This window comes from Heteronotia binoei, chromosome 1 (genome assembly GCF_032191835.1).
Source record: "Heteronotia binoei isolate CCM8104 ecotype False Entrance Well chromosome 1, APGP_CSIRO_Hbin_v1, whole genome shotgun sequence".
Lineage (NCBI taxonomy): Eukaryota > Metazoa > Chordata > Lepidosauria > Squamata > Gekkonidae > Heteronotia > Heteronotia binoei.
In genome coordinates, this window is record NC_083223.1 from 222,886,809 (window position 1) to 222,913,578 (window position 26,770).

At 41.9% G+C, this 26,770-nt stretch overlaps 1 protein-coding gene across 3 annotated transcripts in view; it reads left to right on the plus strand.

The window, feature by feature from the left end:
- Window positions 1-26,770, plus strand: part of ANAPC1 (anaphase promoting complex subunit 1) — an 89,942-nt gene that overhangs the window by 13,358 nt on the left and 49,814 nt on the right. For 2 of the 3 annotated variants that reach the window (XM_060248268.1, XM_060248275.1), the window contains exons 9-26: window positions 791-1,000; window positions 3,829-3,924; window positions 5,240-5,330; window positions 5,426-5,491; window positions 7,852-7,995; window positions 9,628-9,768; window positions 11,088-11,148; window positions 11,617-11,804; window positions 12,592-12,666; window positions 13,441-13,706; window positions 13,915-14,006; window positions 15,405-15,553; window positions 16,380-16,458; window positions 16,547-16,583; window positions 18,322-18,392; window positions 20,235-20,413; window positions 21,056-21,282; window positions 25,365-25,483. In XM_060248268.1, coding sequence (XP_060104251.1) covers window positions 791-1,000; window positions 3,829-3,924; window positions 5,240-5,330; window positions 5,426-5,491; window positions 7,852-7,995; window positions 9,628-9,768; window positions 11,088-11,148; window positions 11,617-11,804; window positions 12,592-12,666; window positions 13,441-13,706; window positions 13,915-14,006; window positions 15,405-15,553; window positions 16,380-16,458; window positions 16,547-16,583; window positions 18,322-18,392; window positions 20,235-20,413; window positions 21,056-21,282; window positions 25,365-25,483 — 2,291 coding nt within the window. The remainder of the gene's footprint in view (window positions 1-790; window positions 1,001-3,828; window positions 3,925-5,239; window positions 5,331-5,425; window positions 5,492-7,851; window positions 7,996-9,627; window positions 9,769-11,087; window positions 11,149-11,616; window positions 11,805-12,591; window positions 12,667-13,440; window positions 13,707-13,914; window positions 14,007-15,404; window positions 15,554-16,379; window positions 16,459-16,546; window positions 16,584-18,321; window positions 18,393-20,234; window positions 20,414-21,055; window positions 21,283-25,364; window positions 25,484-26,770) is intronic. The other variant, XM_060248282.1, reaches the window with a different exon arrangement.

Consider the following 26,770-nt stretch of genomic DNA (forward strand, 5'->3'; position numbering starts at 1 on the left):
TGCTTTGATTCCCCTTTATGGAGAAAAGTGGGATCATGATTATGATGCTAGTAGTACTACTACTGCTAATAATAACATGTTTATATGTTTTATAAATTATTCTAAATGTTTTATATATATTCATTTGTATTTTAGTGCTTGCTTTTAAGTTATGATAATTTGCCATCTTGAGAACCCTGACCTAGGTGGGAAAGTGGCATACAAATGTATTAAATTATTTCAACCAAAACTGGGCTGGATCCAGATTACAATTTCCAGTGGCAGAATGGAACTTTATTACCTCCTGCCTCTCACTGCAGCCCACCATTCTCCTAAGCAATGATATGGCAGAATCTGTAGCATTAAGGGGAAAGCAGTGGAAATTGCCAATTTAGACTGGCTCCAACCCCTTATCAATAATACTTACATATGGGGTTGGATCCAACCAAGTATATCTTTCTCACCTCTCTGCTCCAGCTGTAGCCCCAAATGCCCCCGAATACTGTTCCTGGGGGTCATCTGCCTCCAGGAGCAGCATTTTTGCAGGGTAGGGGTGGGGTAAGAAAGCTGTAGTCTGCAGATGGAATGCTCCAATGGATATATAACCTATTATACAGTAGGCCAATATTATTATTCCCATATCACCTATGTGAAAGCTGAGTTTGAAACATAGTAGCTTGTTTAAGGCTACTTTCGGGTTTCCAACTCACAACTCTCATTCTACAACATTAGGTTTCACTAGCTTGAACCTTGAATGTCAGTTTGATTACATCCAACTCATCATGGAAAAATATTCCCTGTCTGTTTGCAGCCGCTCTCATTCCCCTGCCTTAGGGGTTCATTCTTTCTCAGGAGTGCAAAGATTCAACTTTTCTAGCCACACACAGTCTCCAAAGAGGCATAGCATTTGCCAGTCTCCAAACAGCACTTCCACAGACTCCATCTTTACACCAGAAACTGAATTGATCGTGCCAGAGCTTTGCATAGACCACATATGGACTGAGGCTGTCACAAACACAAGGTTTGGAAAAATGGTCTTAATAGAGTGTATTTGCAAGACTTTTTCTGCTATTGAAATTCTACATGAACTACAAATGTCTTGTGTTTAGAATTGATGAGCTAAGTAGTTGTAAATTATTCAGGATTCATTGCTGTGTATATAGTCTTGAATTTAAAAAAATGGGGGGGAGACCTCTATGGGAAACCAAAGAGGGTACTGATTACTAGAGGCCACACAAAAGAAAGGGTTGATATACTAATTTGCATGCAAACCAAATATTTAGTACAGTGTAATTAGTGAAAACAGTCCCTATATACAGTGCATAATACAGTGAAGTATGACCATTCAAATACAACATATTCAACACAAAATACAGTGAGTTATGATGATTAGCAAGTTATGATGATTAGCAATTGACTATCTGCCAGCTACTTAAAACACTGTTTTGATGTCTTCTTTGGAATTATTTCTATTACAGTCCTTTGCAGAATGACCTTCAACAGCTGTTGCAGATTGTTTATAAAAGACAAGAGTTAAAACATCTTCAAGTATGATATCACATCCAAGCAGACTTATTAACAGCAGAAAAAATTACACTTCCTATTTATCAGCCTATCATATCACATACCTGTAACACATAAAGTATAAACCATTAGTAGAAACAACAAAAAAGGAATGATGCAGTGAAAAAAAGTGAAAGAACTCACACTTAGAAATCCAAAAATACCTGTGATCCAATTTCTCATGTATAATTCTGAAAATCTTACATGTACAGGTCTAATATCAAAGAGGCCAAAGTGAATGAGAGTTGCATCATTCCTACATAGAAGTGAATTGAGGAATCAAAATTTAAAGGGACAGTAGATGTATAAAATTGCTATGTCATGATGACTTGAATCTTTTCAAGGCAGCAACAAAGGAGAAAGATTTATCACACAAAGATATATCACACAGTCGTCGAGTCCCTTAGGAGATAACTTGTCAAATGTAAAAATCCAAGACCTCTTTTTGAAATAACAACTTGTCAGTATTATAAGATCAATGAGGCCTAGATTGAATCTTCTCAAGTACAAAAAAAAATTAAAATCAGTGTGTTGACGATGTTTTTCAACAAAATGTGTCACTAAGGGAGCTTCAAAACTGAGATTCCTAATTTTGCTATGATACTCAGTCTGTTTTTAAAAGGACATTTTATTGCTCCCATATGCGATGGATTGAAACAGATAATTTAAGATAAACAATTGGAGAAGTGATTTATGCTGAAAACTTTTTTGCTGGTGTGTGAAGCTTTTAATTTGAGCTGTCTGGTTTTAACCTGAGCTTCTGTTAACACATGCATTGAACTTTTAGTGAGCCTTCAGAATAGGCAATGCTTCCACTGTCTTTAAATCAGCCCATACCAGTAAGTCCTTAATGGAATGTGATTTCTTAAAACCAATAATAGGTCATGCCTCACAGGATGGAATATTGTTTAGAACAGGGGTGGGGAATCTCCATCCCAAGGTCACTTGGTGTGGCCCTTGGAGGTTGCTGGGCTGAACTGAGATATATGGCAGCCTCCCTGGGGCCTGGCTGGCCAGTGAGGATCGTGGGGCCCAGCTGCACTGTGCAGCAGCCTCTCCAGGGCTGGGCAGGGATCACAGGGCCCAGATGTACTGTGCGGCAGCCTCCCTGGGGTCTGGCTGGCTGGCCAGAATTGCTGCAGGGCCTGGAGAAGTTACTGTCACAGTTCAGTTTGCACTTGATTATCCCAGATGGTGTGGCCTAATATGCTAATGAGCGTGTGACCTAATATGCTAATATTAGGGGATGTGGTCTAATATGCTACTGAATTCCTGCTGGGCTTTTTCTACAAAAAAGCCCTGGACCTATGCATTTGCATAGGGTGGCAGGCCGTGTGTGTGTGTGTGTGTGCCAGATTAGGCTCTCCCCACATGACTTCAAATAGAAAAACAATTATTTGCATTAATTTTGCTGGCCTGAATCATTCTCCCTCAGCAGAGCACTTTTTTAAGTTGATAATTTTTTATGGCCCATGAATGATGTTATAAATATCCATATGGCCCTTGGCAGAAAAAAGGTTCCCCACCCCTGGTTTAGAAGATGCCAGTGCTTGAGAATTGTACTCTTAATCTGTTAAAGCGAGTGAGGAAAAAATATTGCACCTTCTTTGTTGGGCTTCGAATGAACAAACAATTCCCTTCTTGATTTGCAGCTAGCTTGATTCAAAGTTGATGTCACTACACTGTTGGAATATCCACATTGATAAAATTTCTGAGCTATGGACTTGGCTTTACCAGAATAGACAGAAGCGGATGAAGTATATTAAGTAGAAAATTTGCATTGTATATATTAATATTTGGTTTGCATGCAAATATCAGCCTTTTCTTTTGTGTAGCCTCTGGTATTCAGTACCATCTGTAGTCCGGAATAGCCAAGTAAATAGCTTCAGAATCATATTTTTAGAGTTTTGGTTTTTTTAAAATAAGGTCCATTGCTTTGTAGAAAAGAACCTGCTGTCTGTGTTAAAAGTAATGGATTCTTCTGTGCTTGTGATAAATGTCTCTAGAAACAGAGATGAGAAAGAACAACCATGACACATACTGTAGATTTTTGAGGATATGCTTGTATGATAGGAAACATGAGGGCTATCTAAGGTTTTCATCTTCTTGGGATTCTCCAGATTTCCTTCCCACCCCCCCAAAATGGATTTTAAATACTATTTGAGGTTTGTGTTTTAGACTGTTAATTCCAAACAACTGGATAACTTCTTTGTGTTCCAGTGTTAGGCTAATTCTTTTGATAACCTAATTTTATAGTCATTGGGCTTATTATTTGAATGTTGATAGGGAGAAAAACTCTCAGGCGTCCAAAGTATTCATTACGACTGACCTTTGTGGGCAAAGGTTTTTGTGCTACCTAGTGGAATCCCAACTCCAGTTGCGGTAAGTGTGATCAGGTATTTATTTATTTATTATTTATTTATTTCATTCGATTTATATCCCGCCCTACCCCACCGAAGTGGGCTCAGGGCGGCTGAATTCTGTATGCAGAATTACTTCTGTGGCTGTCTTGGGTTATTGTGTAAATATATGGGAAGTATTACCTGCCCCTACATCAGTCCCCTGTGTAACATTTCTAGCCAGCTCAGAGTATTAGGATGTATCTTGTCCTATACAAGCAGAATTAAGGACTGATCCCACTGGATAAAATAATTCATTGATTATTGTTATTATTATTATTTTTTAAAAAATCAGTTAATTAATCTGCAGTGGGAAATCTGTCCACTCAGACATCAGATCAAACCATGCTTTGAGCTTCCAAATCGATTACCAGCAGGGCTTTTTTTGAGCAGGAACACAGTTCCAGCTGGCTTGGTGTCAGGGGGTGTGGCCTAATATGCAAATCAGTTCCTATTGGGCTTTTTGTAGAAAAAAGCCCTGATTGACAGCAAGCCATTGTTGATTGTTGCTTATCTGCTTTAATTTCCCTTCTGCTCAGTACTTGCATTTCTAAGGTTCAGCGGTCACTAGTGGTTGGATGCAGACTCACTTTTCCATAAGTGTAAGGATTTCAGCCTACAGAGGGCAATTTTTCTGTCATCTCCCTGAAATGGCCACCCAATCCTGCTTCAGATGGGGGGGCCCCTCCCCCCAGCAACAGGATTGGGGGGTATTTTGGGCTGCTGCAGAGGGCAGGGCCTGTAAAAATTACATTCTGAAAGTGGAAATTTTTGTGCCTGTGGAAATGTCCAGGCCTGATCCAAGTGGAGCGGGGACCATAATTCAGACATTGTGTGAAACTCATAGTAAACATAAAGAATGATTGGCAAACCCACTTCACGCCATGGTTTCTGCATTAGTGGAGGAGGATACCTTGAAGAGGAACTTTCATTAACCATGTCCCTTTCAGTGGGAGCAACTCCTCCCCAGCCTTATTTCTTCAAGCCAGGCTTTCTGATTCTGGTTTGTAAGCCAATTGCAAGCCTTGCTTTGTTAATTCAGATGTCCTGCTAAGCCATAGCTAGGCTTCCTTAACCATAATTTGCTGAGGTGTCTGAACAGAGTCCCTGTCATAACAGGATGCTTCAGTTCAACTTACTACATTTATAAATTCTTATGAAAAGTTGACCATTAATGGTCCTTAAAATTGGCTATCTTGATTTTTGGAAAAATTGCAGTCTTAAATCTTGTCTTACTATGTAACAGACATTTCTTATGTACAATTTTTGTATTAAATATTCTTGTTCCTTGTGCTTAGCTGCGTGAAATTTCAAGAGAGTAATGACATGACTCAATTAATTTTCGGCACTGTTACCAACATCCAGGCAAAGGATGCAGCTCCAGTAGAAGTATGTATGAAACAGGGAATATAAATTACCTTGATAACTGTTGGCAACATTTGTTCAAGTACCAGCTGTTTCATACCTTCTTTTGATTTTTACAGAGCGTTGACACAATGCTGATTCTGGAAGGCAATGGGAATTTAGTTCTCTATACTGGTGTGGTTCGGGTAGGTACAGCATTGTTTTCATTAACAACCTTTCATTAACAGCATTGTTTTCATTAACAACCATATCCTCTTCTATGTTCTGATTTGTAGATTGGTCTTTAATGCATCTATATGCTTTTCAGTCTTGTGTGAGCCTTTTCCCTCTTTAATTTACTTTCTATATGTTTCAACAAGGGAAGAGATCTTGGAGTCATAGACTCACTGAAAATATCAACTTAGTGTGCAATGGCAATGAAAAAATAAGGCAAATGCTATGCTGTGGATTAGTAGGAAGGAAACTGGAAACAAATCAGCCAGTATCATAATGCCCTTGTATAAATAGATGGTGAGACCTGATTTGGAATACTGTGTACAATTCTGGTCACTGTATCTCAAAAAAAGATTCTATAGCATTGAGAAAGGTTCAGAAAGGGCAACTAAAATTATTAAGGGGATGGAATGTGTTCACTATAAAGAAAGGTTAAAGAGGTTAGGGCTCTTTAGCTTGAAGAAATGACGACTGAGGGGTGACATGATAAAGGTCTATAAAATTATGCATGGGACAGAGAAGGCAGAGAAAGAAGTCCTTTTCTCCCTTTCTCACAATACAAGAACTTGTGGATGTTCAATGAAATTAATGAGCAGTAGGTTTAGAACAGTTAAAAGGAAATACTTTTTCACTCAAAGAATAATTAACATGTGGAATTCATTGTTACTGGAAATGGTGGCAGCTAAAAGCATAGACAGCTTCAAGGGGGATTGGATAAAAATGAATCAGAGGTCCATGAGTTACTATTACCTGCAAGGTATAGATAGAGCACTATGTCTGGGACAGTGATGTTCTGCATTCTTGGTGCTTGGAATGCAACAGTGGGAGGGCTTCTGGAGTTCTGATCCCACTTATGGACCTCTTGATGGCACCTGGTTTTTGACCACTGTGTGACACAGAGTGTTGGACTGGATGGGCCATTTTCTTATGTTTTTATGATTACTTCTTTATTGACAGGGAAACTGTCAACAGACTATGTTGGAAGAGACTGGGTTCTTTCAGTGGTGGTGTTTTGCCTGTGGAATGCCCTTCCCTTTGAGGCTTTCCTGGTGCCTACCCTTTTCTCCCAGGCTTTAAATTAAGGGACTGCTCTTTTGCCATTGTTTTTATAGTCTGCTTCTAGTCTGAACTATTCTGTGAGACTCCTTTTATACTGTTCAGCTGCTCAGGAACTGGTTGGACACTGTGTAGGTCAGGAGGCTGGACTAGATGGACCAGTGGTCTGATCAGCTGGGCTCTTCTTATGTTCTTGCTTTTTAAGGGGCTAGAATTTTTTTTTTACATCTATAGTCTATTTTTGTTGTGTCTTTCTTTTTGTTATCTCCTCAGTGAGAGGTGCTAGAGAGACTTGGTTTTTTTAAAATGAAAGCTGGAATCCAGATAACTTGATACACATAGTATCACAGCATTATATCAATGTAATAAAATTCAATTGCCAATATTAAAAAAAATGGGGGGGAACCCTATTGATGCAGAGCAGGGGGATGGCTGCTGCTGAGGGAGATAGGGAGACCTAGCATGTGGAGGCCTTACTGCTGTCATGCTGTATAGACTGCTGCAGCAGCAGCGAGGGAAACGACACATGTGTAGCTGTGTAAAAAACACTACTGGCTTGGATTCATTGAGCATTTTTGTGTATAGAAGGATTAGCAACTTCCTTGTGTTCCCTCTTCTACTGCAGCTTTAAATGCTGTTCCTGGGTGGTCTAATGTTCCCAAAGTGCAGCATTTTGGGGCACAGTTTGTACTATAGTCGAGGGGTGCAAGAAGGTAATACTTCTTTCCGTGGAAACACTCTGATTGATCAGAGCCATTATGTTGTCATATGTAAACATCAAAATTAGGTATCAGTCATGTTTCTGTGTATTGCTTTCCTCCAAAACGCTCAGGGTGGCATACACAATTGTCTTCTTTTTGGGTTTTAAAAAATCAGTAATTGACAAATTGCTATAGTGTTATAATAGTTTACTTGCTTTAATTAATTACTGACCCCCACAGTGCCCCCCGCCCACTGGCTTGAGGGCACAGAATGGCTGACACCAAGACAGAGGAAATGTGGAGCAACCCACCCTGTGGAAGTTTCCTTGGCATAAACACTGACAGTGTGTTGAAACCGGGCTGACAGCTGTCGTGAAACTTTACATGAAACTTTGGGAGGGGCAACAGTGTGAGGGCTTCTAGGGTCCTGGCCCCACTGATGGACCGCCTGATGGCACTTGGATTTTTTGGCCACTGTGTGACACAGAGTGTTGGACTGGATGGGCCATTGGCCTGATCCAACATGGCTTCTCTTATGTTCTTACACAGCTTTTCTATTTCTTGTCCATTACAAGGTAGGAAAGGTTTTCATCCCTGGTTTTCCTGCTCCATCCCTGTCACTATCCATTTCAAACCAAATGCCTTGCCCAAGCACTCCTTTGGACAATATCAACACTCCTTCCAAGCCTTTGAATAAGCATCTTGGTCCATTTGATGAGGTAAGGGATTTAAAAGATGTCTTGATATCTTTCTGAGAGTGTGTATATGTGAATGTGAGAGAAGCAAGAGAGACCACAGGGACATGCATGCATGGATGTGACAATATTATGGGTCTCTAGCAGTTTAAACACAGAATGGTTCAGGAATTCTGTCTCACCAGATAGTAGTGTACTTCTTGGCCGCTACCAAAAGTACATTCCGCTTCTTACTGTGCTGAACCAAAACATCACAGAGCTGTTTGCAGAATTTCAAGTTCTTCTGAACTCTCTCTGAGTGGCTGATAAAACAAAAGGCGGGGGAGGGGGGAAGAAAGGTGTCTGGTCTGCAGCTTATTCAGGAAGTTTTGCAGACTTTGTAATAATAATTAATAACTTATCATATGGCAGTGTGTGTAGTATAGCCAGGAGATCCTAATACCCTGCTTAGCTTCTGAGATCTGACAAGATTGGACTAGCCAGACTTAGTGAGATGAGGTAACTAGTTTAAAGTTGCACCAAAACTTTTTGAGAAGAAGGAGGGGGAAATGGCAGTTACTATTTGAGAATTTAAAAGCCAGTGATAAATCCTATGCATCTGCAGCACAAAATAGAAGGCACAAGTCCCTTAAAAGGCTGAAAGGAGAAACATGGTGGTCTTTGTATTAAGAAAACTGGAGATTAATTTAGATGATGCACTAGATATAGAACTAGTGGTGAAACTGGATAACTTTATGTAGTGGTCAGTGGGCAAGACTCCCCACTCCCCCAAGTAAAATCACATCCCAGATCATCTTCCTTCAATTAAAGAATCCCTCTTTTATTTAACAAATAACACAGTCCTTTTCACAGTTACTGCAGTGTAAGCACATTTATTTCAGTGGGCTTAGACTGGCGTAACTTTGCATAGGATCGCATAGTAAACTTAGTAATTTCCAACATACACACGATCTAGGTCAGGGGTGGCCGAACTTGCTTAACGTAAGAGCCACACAGAATAAATGTCAGATATTTGAGAGCCACAAGACATGAACGTCAGGTGTTTGAGAACAGGAAGGAAGGAAGAGAGAAGGAGGAAGAGGTGGAAAGAAAGCAACTTTAACTTTAAATGTATTCTCCAAGCTGCCAGCTAGGAGAAGTGATTTAAAGACACGAATGCCTTCTCCAAGCCAGCCAGGGGGTGGTAGGGGCTTTGAGAGCCACACAATATGTGTGAAAGAGCCACATGTGGCTCCCGAGCCTCAGTTTTGGCTACCCCTGACCTGGGTAGTAACTGTCAATGGTTGCCTCTAACAAAAGGTGCCACATGATTTCTGTGTTTGGAATTTTTCTGTGGACTAGTCAGCTACCTACTTCCTCTGTCTTTGGCCATCGATGGCCACTACCTGCACTTGGCCTTGACTCATCTGTTCCAGCTGGCAAAGGGGATAGCAGTGGCTGACTCCTGCTCTTGCCCCTTCCTGCGACACCGCAAATGGGAACCTGGGTGGGTCTGGATCCCTGCTTCTGGGAGGTCTGCTTATGGTTGGCAGTCACATCTGGATTATTACATTTCTGCTAATGACTATAAAACACTTTGTTTAATCCTGACTCTGGACCTCTGGGGATTGTTGAAAAGCTTGCTAAACATTACTTCAAAAATTGTCCCATTTTCAGCAGGGAGTGTTGTCTCCTGTTCCAGAACTGAGGGATTCTTCCAAACTTCAAGACTCCTCTTATATTGATGACTGCACTTTCCAGCAGCTTGCAGCATTTATTCATTCTGTGAGAGATCCTGTCCAGAACAGAGTAACTCTGGTAAGTCTACATCAGTCACTCTCCAACGTGATGTGGCAGTTTGCATTTGGGGTGTGGATATCCTGCTCTCAAATAGTTGCTTCTCTGTGAATCCACTGGGGGCAAGTCACCATATCTCAACATAACAAAATTTTAATCCCGTGGCGCCTTTAAGACCATCAACATTTTATTCAAAATTTTATTCAAGGTATAAGCTTTTGTGTGCATGCACACTTCTTCAGATATGTTGAAAAAAGATGCCACTGGACTCAAATTTTGTTCTGTTGCTTCAGACCAACATGGCTACTGACCTGAATATATCTCAGCATATTAAGGCTAAAGCAGTTTGGAGGACGGAATGGGTCCACCTGCCCACTCTGACTGTACGAGGGAGACGTGTCTGTTACTCTGAAAGACCTTGTACAAGGAGGCTAGTTTGTTTCTTGTTCTTCAGATTTTTAGCAGAGCTGCCTCTGAGGTTGTAATCATCTAGTTTGGAACATAAACTTTGGCTGTTTATAATGACAGCCTTCAACCTGATGCAGACCTTAAGAATGTGTGAGCTGGATCATAACTTGAGTCTGAGAACAAGCCTTCCCCCACTCAGCCACCCACTTCTCTTCACCTAAATTAGCCTGGAAGTGGGAACAGCAATGGTGGAAAGGTCTATCTCAGGAGATCTTTGCCTCCTCCCACTATTCCCCCATATTCAGGAGTGCCCTGAAGAACTGCATTTTCAAGAGTTCTCTTGGCCTGGGATAATATTTTTGCAGCCTTGTAGGCACTGAGGGGTGCACAACAGAGGCCTCTGGAGAGAGACTTTGCTGCTGTTTTCTTCACTATCAGATAAGTTTAAGGGAGACTGGTATGGGACAGAGTTTAAGGCTTCATAGGCTAGCTAGAGTAGTGGTGCTGGGTCCATTCTGCAACTGATGAAACCATCAGGAGCATGGTGGTTTTGCTAAATTCGACATAGCATTCAAATAAAAGCAATCTGTTTTTTACAGAGCTGGGGGAGTCATGACTTCTTAGGTTCCATTGGCAGGTTTTTGTTAGGCAGTTGTTCAGAATTTTGTTTAATTTAATGACTGACCGAAGATATTTTTAAAAATCATCTTGCATTTTGGCATTATGAAAAGTTAGTGACTGTTGTCTTATAATTTCAAAAATTGATTTTCATCTTTGCTGTCTTGAATGATTTTTGGAAAGTCAGAATATAGTCTTTGAAGACACCCATGGCTTGGTATAAGCCATCATTTGTATTGTGATGTGTGCTGTAGGATTAATTCTGTCTGCAATGCTGTTGCTCTTCGTTTGACCCTTGCATTTCCTTCTCACAGGACCTTAGTAATGGCTCAATGGTTAGAATTACCATTCCTGATATCGCAACTTCAGAATTAGGTATGATTTGGAATTCAGTAAATACAATTTAACTCAGAAGACTACTTGGGTGTCTTAAATGGGGCTTACTCCCAGGAACTGTGCTTGTCTGTCTCTTAACTAATGAACAGAACTAGTGAGCAGGCTGCAGAATTCTTCTTGGTTTCCATACCTCTCCACCCCTCTCCTACACAAGCTGCCACTGCCTACTGGAATCTCTGTTAAGTATTATAACATGGTTGAAGACCAACCAGATTTCCCTTGATTTCTAAGCTCAGTGTTGAACCTTGTTAGCAAGCCCCACTTATGACGCAGCCTGAACTGCCTATAGGAAGAATAATTGCTGGGGAGGGAGCATCCCCTAGTTTTCTTCCTTAAGCTCTTAGTTAAGAGATCACTGAGGTTACAGTTGTACCTGCTGAGCCCTCTTAAAATTGATTGGAAATGATGGAACATGAGAGTTAACAATTGTTTTTCTTTTCTAAACAGTTAAAAGATGTTTGCAAGGCATTAAGTATATCCTGCCCAAAGAAGTGGCAGTGCAGATGCTCGTCAGGTGGTATAATGCTTACAATGCACCAGGAGGACCGAGTTATTACTCCGAGTGGAACTTATTTGTCACCTGTCTCATGAACATGATGGGCTACAACACAGATCGAGTGGCATGGACCCAGAATGTAAGCGAACATCTAGCAACACCACTGGATTTTACTCTTAAAGTCATCACTTTTGAGATAGCAGTAATTTCCCCACATGTTCTGACAGTTGTGCAGGAGACAGACCTTATTGCTATTAACAATCCTATTAAACTCCTTCCAGAAAGTTTGGTTTTCCCCATCTCTCACCTGGTTAGAATTTATCCATGCAGTCTTCAAAGGTGCGAAGTACATGACTAACACGTAGTATTTCTTACAAATACATACATTAATATATTACAGATATGTTAATATACAAACTCTAAAAACAGGAGTATCTCTGTTTCTTACCATTTGAAATGGTTTTGCTTTTCCTTTTTACTGAAACCACACAAAACTATTAACTGTAATGTGATTAATATTTGGTAGGTCTTTCATGGACTGGGATCTCAGGGCCAGATTCTTCCTGCAAACCTGCTATTTGCAATTTCTGAATTAAACTATTCACAGAAACTGCATGCAAGAGGCACATTATTTAAAGGTGCCGTTCAAATGTATTCCATATTTATCCTGACCTGCCTGCAGGTAGATTAAAACAGCAGTTGTGGTTTTCTCCTCCATTTTATGATCACAACAACCCTGTGAGATAGGTTAGGCTAAGACAGAATGTCTGGCCCAATATCAGCTAAGCAGTTTCATGGTTTTGTGGGGATTTGAACTGGAGTTTCCCTGGTACTAGTCTGATGCTCTAACACATACATCACACTTTTGCTAAAATAGATCATTTAATTATTCCAGCCCTATACTAAATTGTTTTCTTTCTTTTTAGCTTGATTTTGAAGGCTCCCTTTCTCCAGTCATTGCTCCGAAGAAAGCTCGACCCTCAGAGACAGGATCCGATGAAGTAAGGAGAGAATTAGTTAATTAGTGATTCCTGACAGAGTAGAGACTACAAAATCATCCCATTTGGAAGACGTTGTTTCTCTAGGCTCGCAGATTGAAGCTACTTTTTCCAGTGGTGTTCTTTGATGAACTGAATCACATAGAGTTGATTAGATGAAGGTCTAGGATTAAGTGACAAATTAAACACTTAAGAAGCTACTGGATTTGGATGGCATACACGCAGGGCTTTTTTTGAACAGGAACGGAGTTCTGGTTGGCTTGGCACTAAGGGGCGTGGCCTAATATGCAAATGAGTTCCTGCTGGGCTTTTTCTACAAAAAAAGTGCTGCATACATGTGAATATTCTTGAGGAAGTCAAATATAGAATTGTTTGTCTCCTGAAGTGGGTTATAGATCCATGTTAGTCTGTTGCTGCAAAATAGTCCAGTAGCACTTTTAAGACTAACAAATTTTATTGTAGCATAAGCTTTCAAGAAACACAGCTCTCTTCGTCAGACAAAGTAGGTTAGAGAACTTTTAGATTCTGATCTAGCATCTGATGTCTGATGAAGCTAGCCCTTGCCTATAAAATCTAATGCATGATGTTATTTTTAACAGTCCACAGTCTTTTTAAATAAAGTGGTTCATCTTAATATACATCTTTCAAGAAACTTTGGGGTCATTTTGGAAAATTCTTTATAATTCACTGTTTTGAATTTTTTTTTTCTTAAAGGACAAAGTAGTACAAACAATTCAGAATACATGATTACCCCAAATTATCTTTCTGTTGTTATAGGACTGGGAATATCTGCTAAATTCAGATTATCATAAAAATGTTGAGTCTCACCCTTTGGCCAAAACTCTGAAGCTGGATCCACTGGAAATGAAATCCCCAAAGGACAATCTTTTCCCTGGCCACAGCCTGGATTCCTCTACTCTTCTCTTCCCCCATATCCCAACCATCTTCTGTGTGCTTCATCTAATCTATGAGGAACTCAAGTTGAATTGTTTGATGGGTGAGGGAATTCGTTCCCTTGTTGTTCTGCTGGTTCAACTGGCACGGTATGTCTTAGAAACAAAATCAAGCTGGTTGTGTTTGGTGGTTGGCAAGAGAATTTGAAAATAGGTCCAACTTCTTTTACAGATTTCATGAAGTAGAGTGAGCAGGTGAATGACCAGAACCATGGAGAACACTTTTTTCCTTTTTTAATATTCTTTATATATGGGTTTTATATTTCACATGCGTTTCATATATGTTCCTCTTTTCTAGGGATTTAAAGCTGGAAGCTTATCTTGATTATTACTGCCGGGACTACCCAGTGCTTGTAAAGACTTCCAGGCAGACTTGCATTATTGATCCAGGTAAGTTTTGAGAGAAATCCTTGAATTGTTTGAGAGAATGACATTTTTAAATCAGGTAATTAACAGAGTTATTAAAAGTGCTTGCAGCCATGCTGCCAGGTCCCATTAAAAGTGCTTGCAGCCATGCTGCTTTGTGTGAATAATTCCACTTTGAGTGAGTTTGGGAGCTTTCTATACCATATCCAGCAGGCTGTTGTAAAGTGTGGATGCAGCAACTCAATAAGTGCTCACGGATTGGCAAATTAAATATCACTTGTTCAGTGCAAATACATCAAGGGCCTTAATGCTGCCAAATATCAATACCACTGCTTTGTTTTAATTTACTGCAGACTTGGGAAGCAGATAATTATTGTTTAATGGCCATTTTAGTATCCTTTAAAGTAATCTCTGTTTCCAGGCTGGTGATGCTGAACACAGTGCACTGGATTTCTTCAGAAACAGCTTGCCCCCAGTAGTTCCTCCTCCCCTTTTTTTCACTTATGGTTGGAATTGCTCTTTGCTTCCCACAGGAATTGTATTTTTGGCAGATAAAAAGGCCATATACTGCCTTAGACTGAGGCAGACCCATGGATTCACCTGTTATTTATTAAGCTTATTTGTACCTTGCCTTCCTAGGTCAGGAACTGCACAAAGCGGCTTACATTTGGCACATTATAGTTAGCAGTTGTGACACTATAAAGGCAAGAGATTAAAAGATAGTAGTAATCAATCCACAGTTTAAAACTAGGGTAGGAATTATTTTAAAAAGTCTTTGCAAAACAAACATCTTGTTAACTGGCCTGTAGTGTGGGAATCACACTCAAGTTCCAAAGGATTGGGGTAGCTGCCAGGATGACCTTGTAGAGCATGAAGTCACTTTGCCCAGTTTTGTCTGTTCTGACTGGCTCCAGCTTTCTGGAATCTTTCCCATTGCTACTACCCGTGATTCAGTCAGTGGAGAAGCTAGGGATTGAATCTAGCAACTTCAGCTCGTAAAGCATTTTCTTCATCGATTCTTAGCCCTGTGTGCACAAACTGCATCTATAGTAAGCAATATTGCTTTTCAAATAGTGACAATAATTTTAAAAATGTTGAACTGGAGGCAACTATATTCAAGCATGCATATAACATGTGAGCAAACAGGTTAGCATGATGGCATCAGCAAGGTTCTGTTGCAACAGAGGAGGTTTCTGCTGGTTATATATGAGTATTACCCAGTTCATACTTGAACTACTTCAGGTACATGCAGACCTGGCTGTGGCTGGAGACTGCAGATGCTGCTTCTGTGTAGGAGGAAAGTTGTGCATTAACAGGCCGAGTGACTGAATAATATGAATTCTATTTTGTTGTTTTTACAGGTGCTAAAGCAGTAGTAATGTTATAATACAATGTGTATTACAGACATTTAATATGATTAAGCCCAAATAGGTTTCATGCACCATCCTTCATTTTTTTCTGCCGAGCCTCCAAGTATCTTTCAGTGGCTAAGCTCATGCCTGAAGGGAGAAGATGTACCACCTTATCCTTACTTACCAGGAATCTGTGAAAGGAGCAAGTTACTCGTGCTGGTATGTACTACTGCATCTTGTTCTTCAGATGCTTATAACTTGTGCTTAAATGTAATGACATGATCCTGGGGGCCTTTGGAGAGTTCTTATGCCAGCATGCTTGTAAAATGAGATTTCATGGGTGTGCAAGTATATCAGCTTTCCCACTGAGCTTAAATCCATCTCAGAATGCACACAGAATCAATAGTTACCACTACCTCCTAATCTTATGGTGTAGTAGGTTTTATGGTGGTAGAGATCCAGCTGGGATACCAAGTGACCCTTTCCAGCCTCCCACTCTGAAAAGTTTGAAGACGCTTCTTAAGTGATGCAGCTGAGAGTACCAGGGAAAGAATGTGAGCTGAGATTAGCTTAGGTAGAATCCCCCCCCCCCATCTGAACACAGAGTGTGGGTTGGAGGGGGAGGTACTTGTGAATCTCCTGCATTGTGCAGGGGATTGGATTAGATGACCCTGGAAGTCCATTCCAACTTTATGATATATGATTTGAATGATAAATTAGATTTATTAATAAAACATTAGGAAGAAAATTGTAGTCAAAGAATGGCTCCAGCTGATCCCTAGCAAAAGTTATCTGTTAGAGTTAGCGCTCAGAATCTCGCTTTTTCCCTCCTGGCTGAAGCTGCACCACAGGTTCCAGGCAGGATTTCTTCTGCTGTTCGTAGACTCTCATTGTAAAAAGTATATCTTGAAAATTCAGTGAAAGTCTCTAGAATGCTTCCACTAATTTTCAAATCAAAGTTGCTTTCCTTCTTCAGCTAAGATGAATTTGTGGGTTCGTTTTTGTTATGTAGACACTAACACCAGATTCCTTTTTTTGTGAGCAGAGTGTTGTGCTATACATATTTGGTGATGAAAGAGCTGTATCAAATGAAGCATCCAACTATTTGACTAAGATAACTTCAGGTAACATAACTTTGAAACTTGCTTGCCTTCATAAGTAAACATGGGAACCATCTGTTTTCATTCCCACTTTGTCTTGGCCTTTCTTTAGGGCAGCGGAAACAGCAAACAGAACAAGAAGAATATGCGTAAGTTACTACAAAGTTGCATTGGAAGCTCTTTTGTTATTGGTCACCCCTAGTTCCCCCCTCCTCCCATTCTGTTCCCAGGATGTGAAGATACAGCAGGTCCAGATCCAAGGCCTGGAGTACTCTCTCATCTTGTAGGTTCTCCTTCCCCACTCCTGGAATGGATTTGAGGAAGTATTTAGAGCTATTGTGGGCAGGGGGAGGTGGGGAAATCAACATTCCTGTGAAAAAGTTAGTCTTGATCCAACCCCAGAGGGCTCACCTTGCCCCATTGTTCACTGGTAGAGTGAATGTACTGATAATTTCTTCCCCAGAGCTCCCAAATCCTCAAGCTGGCTCCCATCTCCTCCTCCTTGCTCTGTAAAATAAGAAGCAAGGTTTTATAACTATTTGTTGGAGAAGAGATGGGACTGAATATAGCACTGAGAGAAAGGATCATCTTCTCATTAATAGCATAGCTGCTATTACTACCCTCCTCTCTGGCTGTAAGAGGTGCCAGGACTTGAGCCTACCTGGAAATTATATGCAGGGGGTATATGTGGAGGATATCCACTGACAGAGTGCGGAGGAGTGATTTTTGTCTGTCTCCCATCCCTCCATATGTTTCCTGGGGTCCCCCATCTTTCAGGAGCAGCATTTAAGCAAGGAAGTTCCCCTCTGTTGTTGGAAATCCTTTCATCAGCTGTAGTGTTTGGTGGGAGTCCTTTCTCCAGTTATCAGCTGCTGAGTGCTGTTGCTTAGGAAAAAGTACTCTGTGTATGATCACAACCACTCAGGCTGAGTGAAATAAGGACTTGGTGTCATGCAAAGAGCAGCACAGATGAGAGGAGGAGAAACTTGCTTCCTGCCTTCTTCACCAAACAATGAACAAGCCCAGAGTTGGCCATTACCTAGATTTTTGCACATCCATCCTAGCATCATCATACTTGCTCCTTGGCTATCATTGGAGAGCCAGGGTGGTTGTTAGTAGTTTGAGTGTCAACCTAGTATCTAGGACAGTGGCCCCCAACCTTTTTGGCACCAGGGACCGGTTTTGTGGAAGACAATTTTTCCACAGACCAGTGAGGGTTTTGCCACCCCAGGCTCCCCCCACCCACACCACATCACATCACTGCCCCCATGGGGGTTTTTAAATGGAGGGAGACTGGGGCTGTTTCTGCCTCCCCCTCCCATTTAAAGAGTCTATGAATGAGGTGTAGGCTAAGGTCACAGCAGCGCTGTCCCTTCTACTGGTCCAGGACTCTGCAAGGGGAGGAAGCCTTGGAGTGAGGCCGTGCTCTGCCTCACTCCATGGCCTGGTTGTTAGCAGGCCGCGGACTGGTACCGGTCCACAGCCTGGTGGTTGGGGACCCCTGATTTAGAAGACCTGGGTTTGAATCCCCTTTCTGCCATGGAAGCTCGGAGGGTGGCCTTGGGTCAGTCATTCTCTCTGCCTTACCTCACAGTGTGGTTTGTTTTGAGGATATACATGAGGAGGGGAGAATGATGTTTTAACTGCTTTGGGTCCCTATTTGGGAGAGGGAGTAGGGTGTAAACAAACAAATAAATAGTACTTACCCCTCTTGGCTTTTTGTCAATACACAACCACTTCCTCCCCTTCTGCCATGACCAACTAGTGTAAATTGTAAGGACCCCTGACACTTCTGTGAATAGCATTCAGCATACTGGTGCTCAGTAAATGTAGAAGAGTAGTGATAATGTAACATTACTTTTAATTTGCCTTTCTGCTGTGGTGCAGATGCAGTTCGAGACACAATACATCTACCTCCAGCCTTGCTGAAAAGTTAGTCATCTGGATGACTAATGTAGGTAAGGAGATCTTGGAACGAGGGTGTACTGTATACCAAAACAAATTCCCCAGTTGAGGTTTCTCAAAGATGAATGGCAGTTCTCCCCACCCACCTCCTCGAGTATTGAGGGAACTTTAAAAAAAGGGGGGGGGGGGTTGCTGCTTTGATTTGTACATGTCCCACTGTTGTTGCTGGTGAAACAGAGTTTGCAGGGTTTTGTATTTCAACCCCACCCCCACCCCCAACAGGCAAAGAAATGTGCATGAACTCCACAGGAAGCAATACTATACACTTGACCCCTTCCATCTGTTTTAACCCTCCCAAGGAAAAAAAACCTGGCTATATTACTTTGGCCCGGGGTCAAAGTGACCCCACATTACAGCAAAAAAACATGGAAACCTGATAGCTCTCTCAATCATGGCATTAGCCACTAAGAAAAAAAAAAACAGGCCTCAAGAATAACTTCCTTCAGAAATGCAGATCAGTCAAATTTGGAATTGGGGTCAAAAATACCTGTCATTGAAAACATCAAAAACCCACAAAATTGTAAATGGGATCAAATTGACCTCCACCATTTTTAAAGCAGAAGACACAGTTGGGTATCTATAAAACTCTGTTTCAAAGGACTGAGAAATATCCTGGGCTGCCAGCTCTTCCATTGTTCAATAGAATTCTGAATTAAGCCTAGGCAAAATTTCAATGCTATGCACTGTTGGTATGCCAAGGTAGAAATGCAGGTGGGTGTGCAAAGATGTCACTTATATTGTCATTTCAACCTCCTCCCTCCCAAAATATGTAAAGTTGAAAAGGTGACTCAGATATTTAGAGAAATTGAAGGTAAAAAGTTCAGTGGACAGGTGTCTGGGGTCATGTAGAATACTCCCCCCACCCCCAGATATGTAAGGTTTACAAAATTTGAAGGACAGAGGAAACCAATTAGCTCAGTAATCAGCAGGTCAGTGGTCATCTAAAGTTCCAGGCTTCATGGCTCCTTCAAGCATGGAAATGTGAGGTTCAGAGGATGCCTGCAGACATGCCCTGCCTTGTCTTGCAATGGGATATGGAATGTCCCCATTTCCAAAAGAGCAGTGTGGTTCAATTTGAGCTTTTCCATGAGGCTGTGGGTATGAAGGAAGCTTTGACTGAGCACAAACACGGGGCTTTTACCTGCTCCTACTATAAACTCAACATTTCAGGTTGCAAAGACTGCTTTCCCTTGGGGTCATTGCAACTCCCATTTCCCAAAGTGTTCTAAATCCTCAAAGCCGAAAAAAGTCTAAAGATAAATTTTGAGAAAATATTTTGTTTTCACTGTTTGCTCCACCTTTCTATAAAATGGAGATGATAGGTGTTGGCCCATCTATTTAAACATGAAAACAGTGCTATAATCATTTTTGGGGTCAATAGAACCCCAAATAACAATTATGCATAGTGCTTTCATTTTCAAGCCAAGTCTACTGGGGCTACATTGACCCCATTTTTCCTTTTGATGAAACTCAAAATTTCAAAAAGAAAGGTAATGGGGAGGGGAAAGAGAGACTTCAGGGCACTGCAGTTCACTGAGGAGAAGGCAGAACAGGAGGTTGGTGCCCGTACATAGCTTTAATGGGTAAACCAATTTTCCCCCATGACTCCAGAGTCCAAAATACCCCGATTCATTGGGAGGGTTAAAACAGTTGTCAATTCCAGCTTGGGATTCTGATGCAGGTTCTTGACTTTCTGCTGCAGTAGGCACACGGAGAATATTTCCGGCTTTTTTTGTGTGTAAGCAGACAGTAATAGTATATGCACGGGCATTAGTTGGAGCTATAGAAATTCAGATGTGAAATAATTCCAGTGGTTGCACGATTTCTAATGCTAGGATTCACCTTAAGAGATTTGGAGTCTTTGCCTTTTGGAGTTGCTCTTCCCATCAGAGACGCAATATATCACTGCCGGCAGCAGCCTGCCTCTGACTGGCCGGAAGCCGTGTGTCTTCTCATTGGCCGTCAAGATCTGTCCAAGCAGGTTTGTGAAGGGAACTTGCCAAAGTGTAAAGCGGTAAGTATCAAAAGAAAAGGCTGGGAAAATTCCTCAAAATAATGCTTGCAATGATTTTCCATAGCTTTAAATTAAAATAAATCATCATTTCCAGTTTAACAAATAATGCATCTTTATGGAAAGAAGGGTACCCTGTGAGGTTTATGGCTGAACAAGGATTCAACCCCACATCTTTTCAGTCTAAGTCCAACATTCTAGCTGCTATGCTCTTACCCTGTGCTACAAATGGTGAGGCTGGGACTCTGGTGGAGCATGTGCTTTTCATGCAAAAAGTCCCAGGTTCCCCAGCATCTCTAGCTGAAGAATTAGGTAGTTGGTGACAGAAAGACCTCACCTCAGAGAACTAGTCTGAATATAGCAAATGGACCTGGATAGACAAATGGTCTGACTCTCAGTAAAGCATCTTCATACCACACTGCCTCTACAGCTTGGCATAATCCTGGTTATATTAGTTATCCTAGTGACAATCAATCACATACAGTGACCCCCTAAAAATAATTTATCCTCACAGTTCATGCAAAAAGACATTAAGATTACGTAAAGACACAGTATATAACACATACAGTTAATGACTGCAGCAGCATTCATGTATTTGTTAAATGTGGGTTTTTTTTAATCTTCCCCCTTCCTTGTCTCCCAAAGCCTGACACCCAGGTGCTCTCCTCAGATGTGCCCTCTACGGCAGAGTCGGAAGAAGAGGACGATGGCATGAACGATATGAACCAGGAAGTGATGTCGTTGATCTGGAGTGAAGATTTGAGAGTGCAAGAGGTGCGCAGGCTTCTCCAGAGTGCCCATCCTGTCCGCGTCAATGTTGTTCAGATGCCAGAAGTAAGCGACCATGAATACATTGAAGAAAAAGAAAACAGGTAGATCCTCTCTGTTTCTAGCAGTTTGTTTTGTCAGTGTCATACTGTGATGGTACAGGGGTTTCTCCAGCAACCCTTCTGCACGCTGGAAGCGCCTATGGATTTAGCAGTGGTAGCAACAATAAGGAAGTACCTTCTTGAAGAGAGACTTCCTCTTAAATAATTCACTGTTCACTGGTTGGTTGTATCTTCACTGCCCAGCTCTCTGAATTGTTCATAAACCCGATCCATCAAAATGTGCCCTTATGGTTCCCCTCTCACACACTTTGAATATGCAGTTTATTGTGTGACTGATATTCTAAATCATCCACAGAGCCTTTATTTGGAAGTGTCCTTGATCAGTCAACATCTTTAAAAATCATCTTGTGAAGTAAGAAACACAGATTGGATTGTTATTTATGTTATTTATCATTTCTATTTCTCACTGAGACTCAAGAGGGGTTAAACTGAGTAAGAAATATGATCAACAGATGGGAAATCCATTAAGCAATGTAATAGGGTTTGGATTGCAGAAATCTGAAAACAAGCAGAAATCTTGAAACAATTGAAGAGAAGCTAAAAGAAAGCACAAACATTTAAATATGACATATCAAACGACACAGAAATTACATTGTAGGAACATATTTATAGCAGCAAATAGGACATATTAGTATAGTTCACACAGCCCCTATATCTCTACCAAATTATCTTTCTGAAGCATTGGTTGCTTGGAGGTGTCTTGCCTTATATCAAGGGCAGTCATTTCAAATGAAAGGGGTGATGGGCAACAGAGTTCATTTGGCATACTGCATTGTTAAAATTCACAGAGAATCATCCCTAGACTGGAAGAAAGTATAAAGTTGTTCAGTAGATTCCTTGGTATTGACAATCAGTACAAGTGCAGAGGGATCGTAATTTTCCTTTCCTCGATCGAGGCGGTGTGGCAGTGCTGATTTTACTAGATCTGTTGGCTGCATTTGATATGGTCGACCATCAGTTGCTGATCCACCGCCTCGCCGACATAGGGGTTAGGGGGTTGGCCTTACAATGGCTCTCCTCCTACCTCATGGGTTGGGGACAAAGGGTGGCGATTGGGGGTGAACGATCCCAGAGGCGCACACTAGATTGTGGGGTGCCTCAGGGAGCAGTTCTCTCCCCGATGTTATTCAACATCTATATGCGCTCCCTTGCCCAGATTGCCCGGAGGTTTGGGCTGGGTTGTCATCAATATGCAGATGACACCCAGCTCTATCTGCTAATGGACGGCCAGCCCACCTCCGCCCCGGGGAACCTGGACCGGGCCCTACAGGCTGTTGCAACGTGGCTTAGGCTGAGCAGGCTGAAGTTGAACCCAGCGAAGACAGAGGTTCTCTGTGTGGGTCGTGGCACTCTGGGGAAGGAAATATCTCTCCCGATCTTTGACGGTGCGCCGCTGAAGGCGGCGCAGCGGGTAAAGTGTTTGGGTGTCTTACTGGAGCCTTCACTATCAATGGAGGCCCAGATAACAGCCACTGCCAAGTCAGCATTTTTCCATCTGAGGCGGGCGAGGCAGCTGACCCCTTTCCTAGAGCGTCAGGACCTAGCAACGGTGATCCATGCGACGGTCACCTCAAGATTGGACTAATGTAACACCCTCTACATGGGGCTGCCTCTGTGCCGGACCCGGAATTTACAGCTAGTGCAGAATGCGGTGGCCAGGCTGTTGCTTGGTCTCCCAAGATGGGAGCATATACGGCCGGGGCTACGTGGACTGCACTGGCTGCCGATTGTATACCGGGTCCAGTACAAAGTGCTGGTCATTACCTTTAAAGCCCTATATGGCCGAGGACCGACCTACCTGAGGGACCGTCTCTCCCCGTACGAGCCCCAGAGAGCACTGAGGTCAGTAGGAAAAAACAGATTGACTACCCCTGGGCCAAAAGAAATTAAACTCCAGAATACCCACACACAGGCCTTTTCTTCCGCGGCCCCATACCTTTGGAATCAGCTCCCAGAAGAGGTGCAGGCCCTGCGGAACCTTGATCAGTTCCACAGGGCCTGCAAGACCACCCTCTTTAAACTGGCGTTTATGAATAGCTGAACTATAAGTGCATAACAAAAAAACATCAAAATAGTCCAGTCCGGAGATCCGCCATCAATACCAACTGACAGGCATAGCGTCAAATGATAATATTACGGTTAGAGTTAATTTAATGCTATTAGATTAGTAACGTTTTTTAATTAATGTATTAATTGGTTTTAAGGTTAATTTAATGTTTTATTAATGTATTGTTATTTTCTGTTGTTGTTAGCCGCCCTGAACCTGCTTGGCGGGGGAGGGCGGGATATAAATAAAATTTTACTTACTTACTTACTTACTTACTTACATAATAAATTAAGGTACGTCTTGCCATTCTCTCTCTTGGCCTAATAACCCACTGTTTCAGTGCCGGAGATTCATACTTCCCTTGATGTCTTGGGGTTCTGAGGACCCTTTTTCACATTACATTTGTGGTGGGGGAACAACATGTCACTTGGGTAATATGGGAAGCCACTGGCCATGTAAGAGAAGCCCATGCTGCAACTCCTTCCTCCCACATCTTCCCTCCTGGAAACTGGGGCACTGCTGGTATGGAAGAAGCTGTAGCCAGTATTGATTCCTCCAACATGGCCCAGGATGTCTTGCATTACACAAGCAGCACAAGGAAGAGTTGTGACATAGAGCCAAATGAAATGTGAAGGTTCCTCCCCATGGCCAATGATGCTATTATAGAAGCAGTTGGGTTTTTTTTAATTGCTGCAAGGCCCTAATCTGGATAGGGTTTGCGGTGGCACCAGGACTTCCCATCCTGACCCCCCACCTCCATGGCTTTTCAGGTACAGAAATAGACTCCTATGGCTGTTATACCACTATAAAAGGCACAGGGGGACAAGAGCTTGTGCGGCCACCATTCTGTTTCCCTGATGCAGTGTGGGGTCTCATCATGACAATATTTCAAAAACTGCTTCTAAGATGGCATCAGCAGCCATAGGATGGACCCTTGCCTGCCGTCCCATTTAGTTTGGCTATGAATGTAATGTGAGTCAAACAGCTAGAAACTGCTTCCTGTTCCGTGGCATATTTACTACCAACCAGGGCTGTTTACAATTACAGATTCAGGCTTGTCACTTGATTACTTGTTTGTGTGTGAGGAGGTTATCACAGGTCCACTGCTTATAGACAGGTATGCTTTTTAAAAAGTATATTGGTTATCCCATCTTTCCTTCACGGTGCTCAAGTTCTCCGCTTCTTCATTTTATCCTCATATAAACTCTGTGAGGTAGGTTAGGCTGGGAGAGAGAGTGACTGGCACAAGGTCACCCCAACAAGCTTCAGGCAGAGTGGGAATTTGAATCCAGACCCTAGTCCAACATTCTAACCATACAATATACAGAGAGCTTGTCAATTTACACATTCATCTCCCAGTCCATCGGTAATAAAATGCAGAGAAATCAAATGCAGGAATGTGCATTCCAGCCCACTGACTGACAAGTCACCCATTTGTTCTCCATGTTAGACTTTTGAGCTACTTGATGCCTTCAGAACATATCCTTTTAGTTATGCCATTTGCTCTTCAGTCTTAGAGCTTTCACATGGAAGGCATCAAATAAGTTCAAACTGATGGCTTAATTCAGACATCATATAAAGCCATAGTTTGCACTAAGAACCAAAACCAGAGTCTGAGCTTGCAGCACAAACAAGCAAACCCAAATTTAGAGCTGCTTGCCTGCTTTTGTTTTCCATCCTCTCAGCACTCAGCTTTGCAAATTCATAAAATTCACTAATGTTTCCATAGTGCAGAAACTAGTAGAGTCAGCTCAAGTGCAATAACTGTGGTTTGTCAGTTCAGACATTGTGCCAAACCAAAATGACCTGAACCTTGCCTTCTGATTCTGATTTGCTGGCTGGTCACAAATGGTGGTTCATCAGTTCCAGTGTCACACCAAGCTATAATTGAACTTCCTTACCTATGGTTTGGCATGCTTTCTGAACTGAGCAAGTTGTACTTGTTTATTTTAAGCAGTCCAGGACTATTTTTTAAAAATTCTTTTACGCATCCAGTTAATTTGATTTCCTCCAACAGGCTGCTGCAGCTGTGCCAGCAGACCATGGCGCTGCCCCTGGGAAGAGGAATGTTCACTTTGTTCTCCTATCACCCCGTTCCAACAGAGCCTTTGCCCATTCCTAAGCTGAACCTGACAGGTGAGTGCTGACACAGGTAGCAATATGGCCAGATTTACAGTAGGAGAAATGCACTGACATTCAGCAGTGGCAGAAGACTTCAGACTGCCACTTCTAGTGCCGCTCTGCTGAAGCCAGTGACTCTCGTCTGGAGTAGGCAGGCTGAGGACTGGAGTGGTAGAACTGAGAGGGGAGGGCAGGAGTTAATAATCTTTTAAGTCACAAAACTAGTTTTAAAAAAAGTGTATTCAGCTGAACTGGCAAACACTGGTCAAGTCTCTTTTACAGTATTAACTTATTTAGAAGGACAATTCCTCGGCAGAACTTCCTTCCAAACATTCTTTTCATGTAATTAGCGCTTCTGAGAGAAGAAGACGATTGTAGATTTATACCCCACCCTTCTCTCTGAATCAGAGACTCAGAGCAGCTTACAATCGCCTATATTTTCTCCCCCCACAACAGACACCCTGTGAAGTAGGTGGGGCTGAGAGACCTCTCACAGAAGCTGCCCTTTCAAGGCCAATTCCTGCAAGAGCTATGGCTAACCCAAAGCCATTCCAGCAGCTACAAGTGGAGGAGGGGGGAATCAGACCCGTTTCTCCCAGATAAGAGTCCATGCGCTTAACCACTACACCAAACTGGCCTGGTGTTTCTAAGGATTTTAAGAGCAGCTACTCATGACCAGTGTTCCCTCTAAGCTGAGTTAGTGTGAGCTGGCTCATGATCTTTTAGCCTCCTGCTCACACATTTTTGTATTAGCTCAGGAAAAATGTCCACAGAGCACACAAATTTATGTAGTAGCTCACAACTTTAATGCCAGTGGCTCACAAAGTAGAATTTTTGCTCACAAGACCCCACAGGTTAGAGGGAGCATTGCTCATGACCCAGGCTAAGGTGGTTATAGAGCAAATTTAAATCCCCTTCCCTCTTATTTTGCACAATTTGTTCTGGGGTTGCAAGCATCATTCTCTTATGTGTTGAAATATATTTTCAGCCATAGAGAGCTTAGAGACTTTTAAAAAATGAAAGTCAAGTGTCTCAGTTAAATCCTTCTTTGAATACCACTTTCTGGACTTTTCCGATGCCTTTCTCCATGGCAGTAAGATGTGTGAACTATTTGTTCTTGTCATTTTAAGACAACTTGGAAGGATTTCTTTGGCACAGGAGTGTAGCACAGTCTATGGTATGCAGTCGCTTAAACTAAAAAGTTCAGCTTAAAAGCTGTTTCTAAAAAATGTTAATTGCTGTGGGTTTTTTCCACTGAAAAAAAGGAGCAAGCTACATAAAGAAGATATTGCTTCATCACTT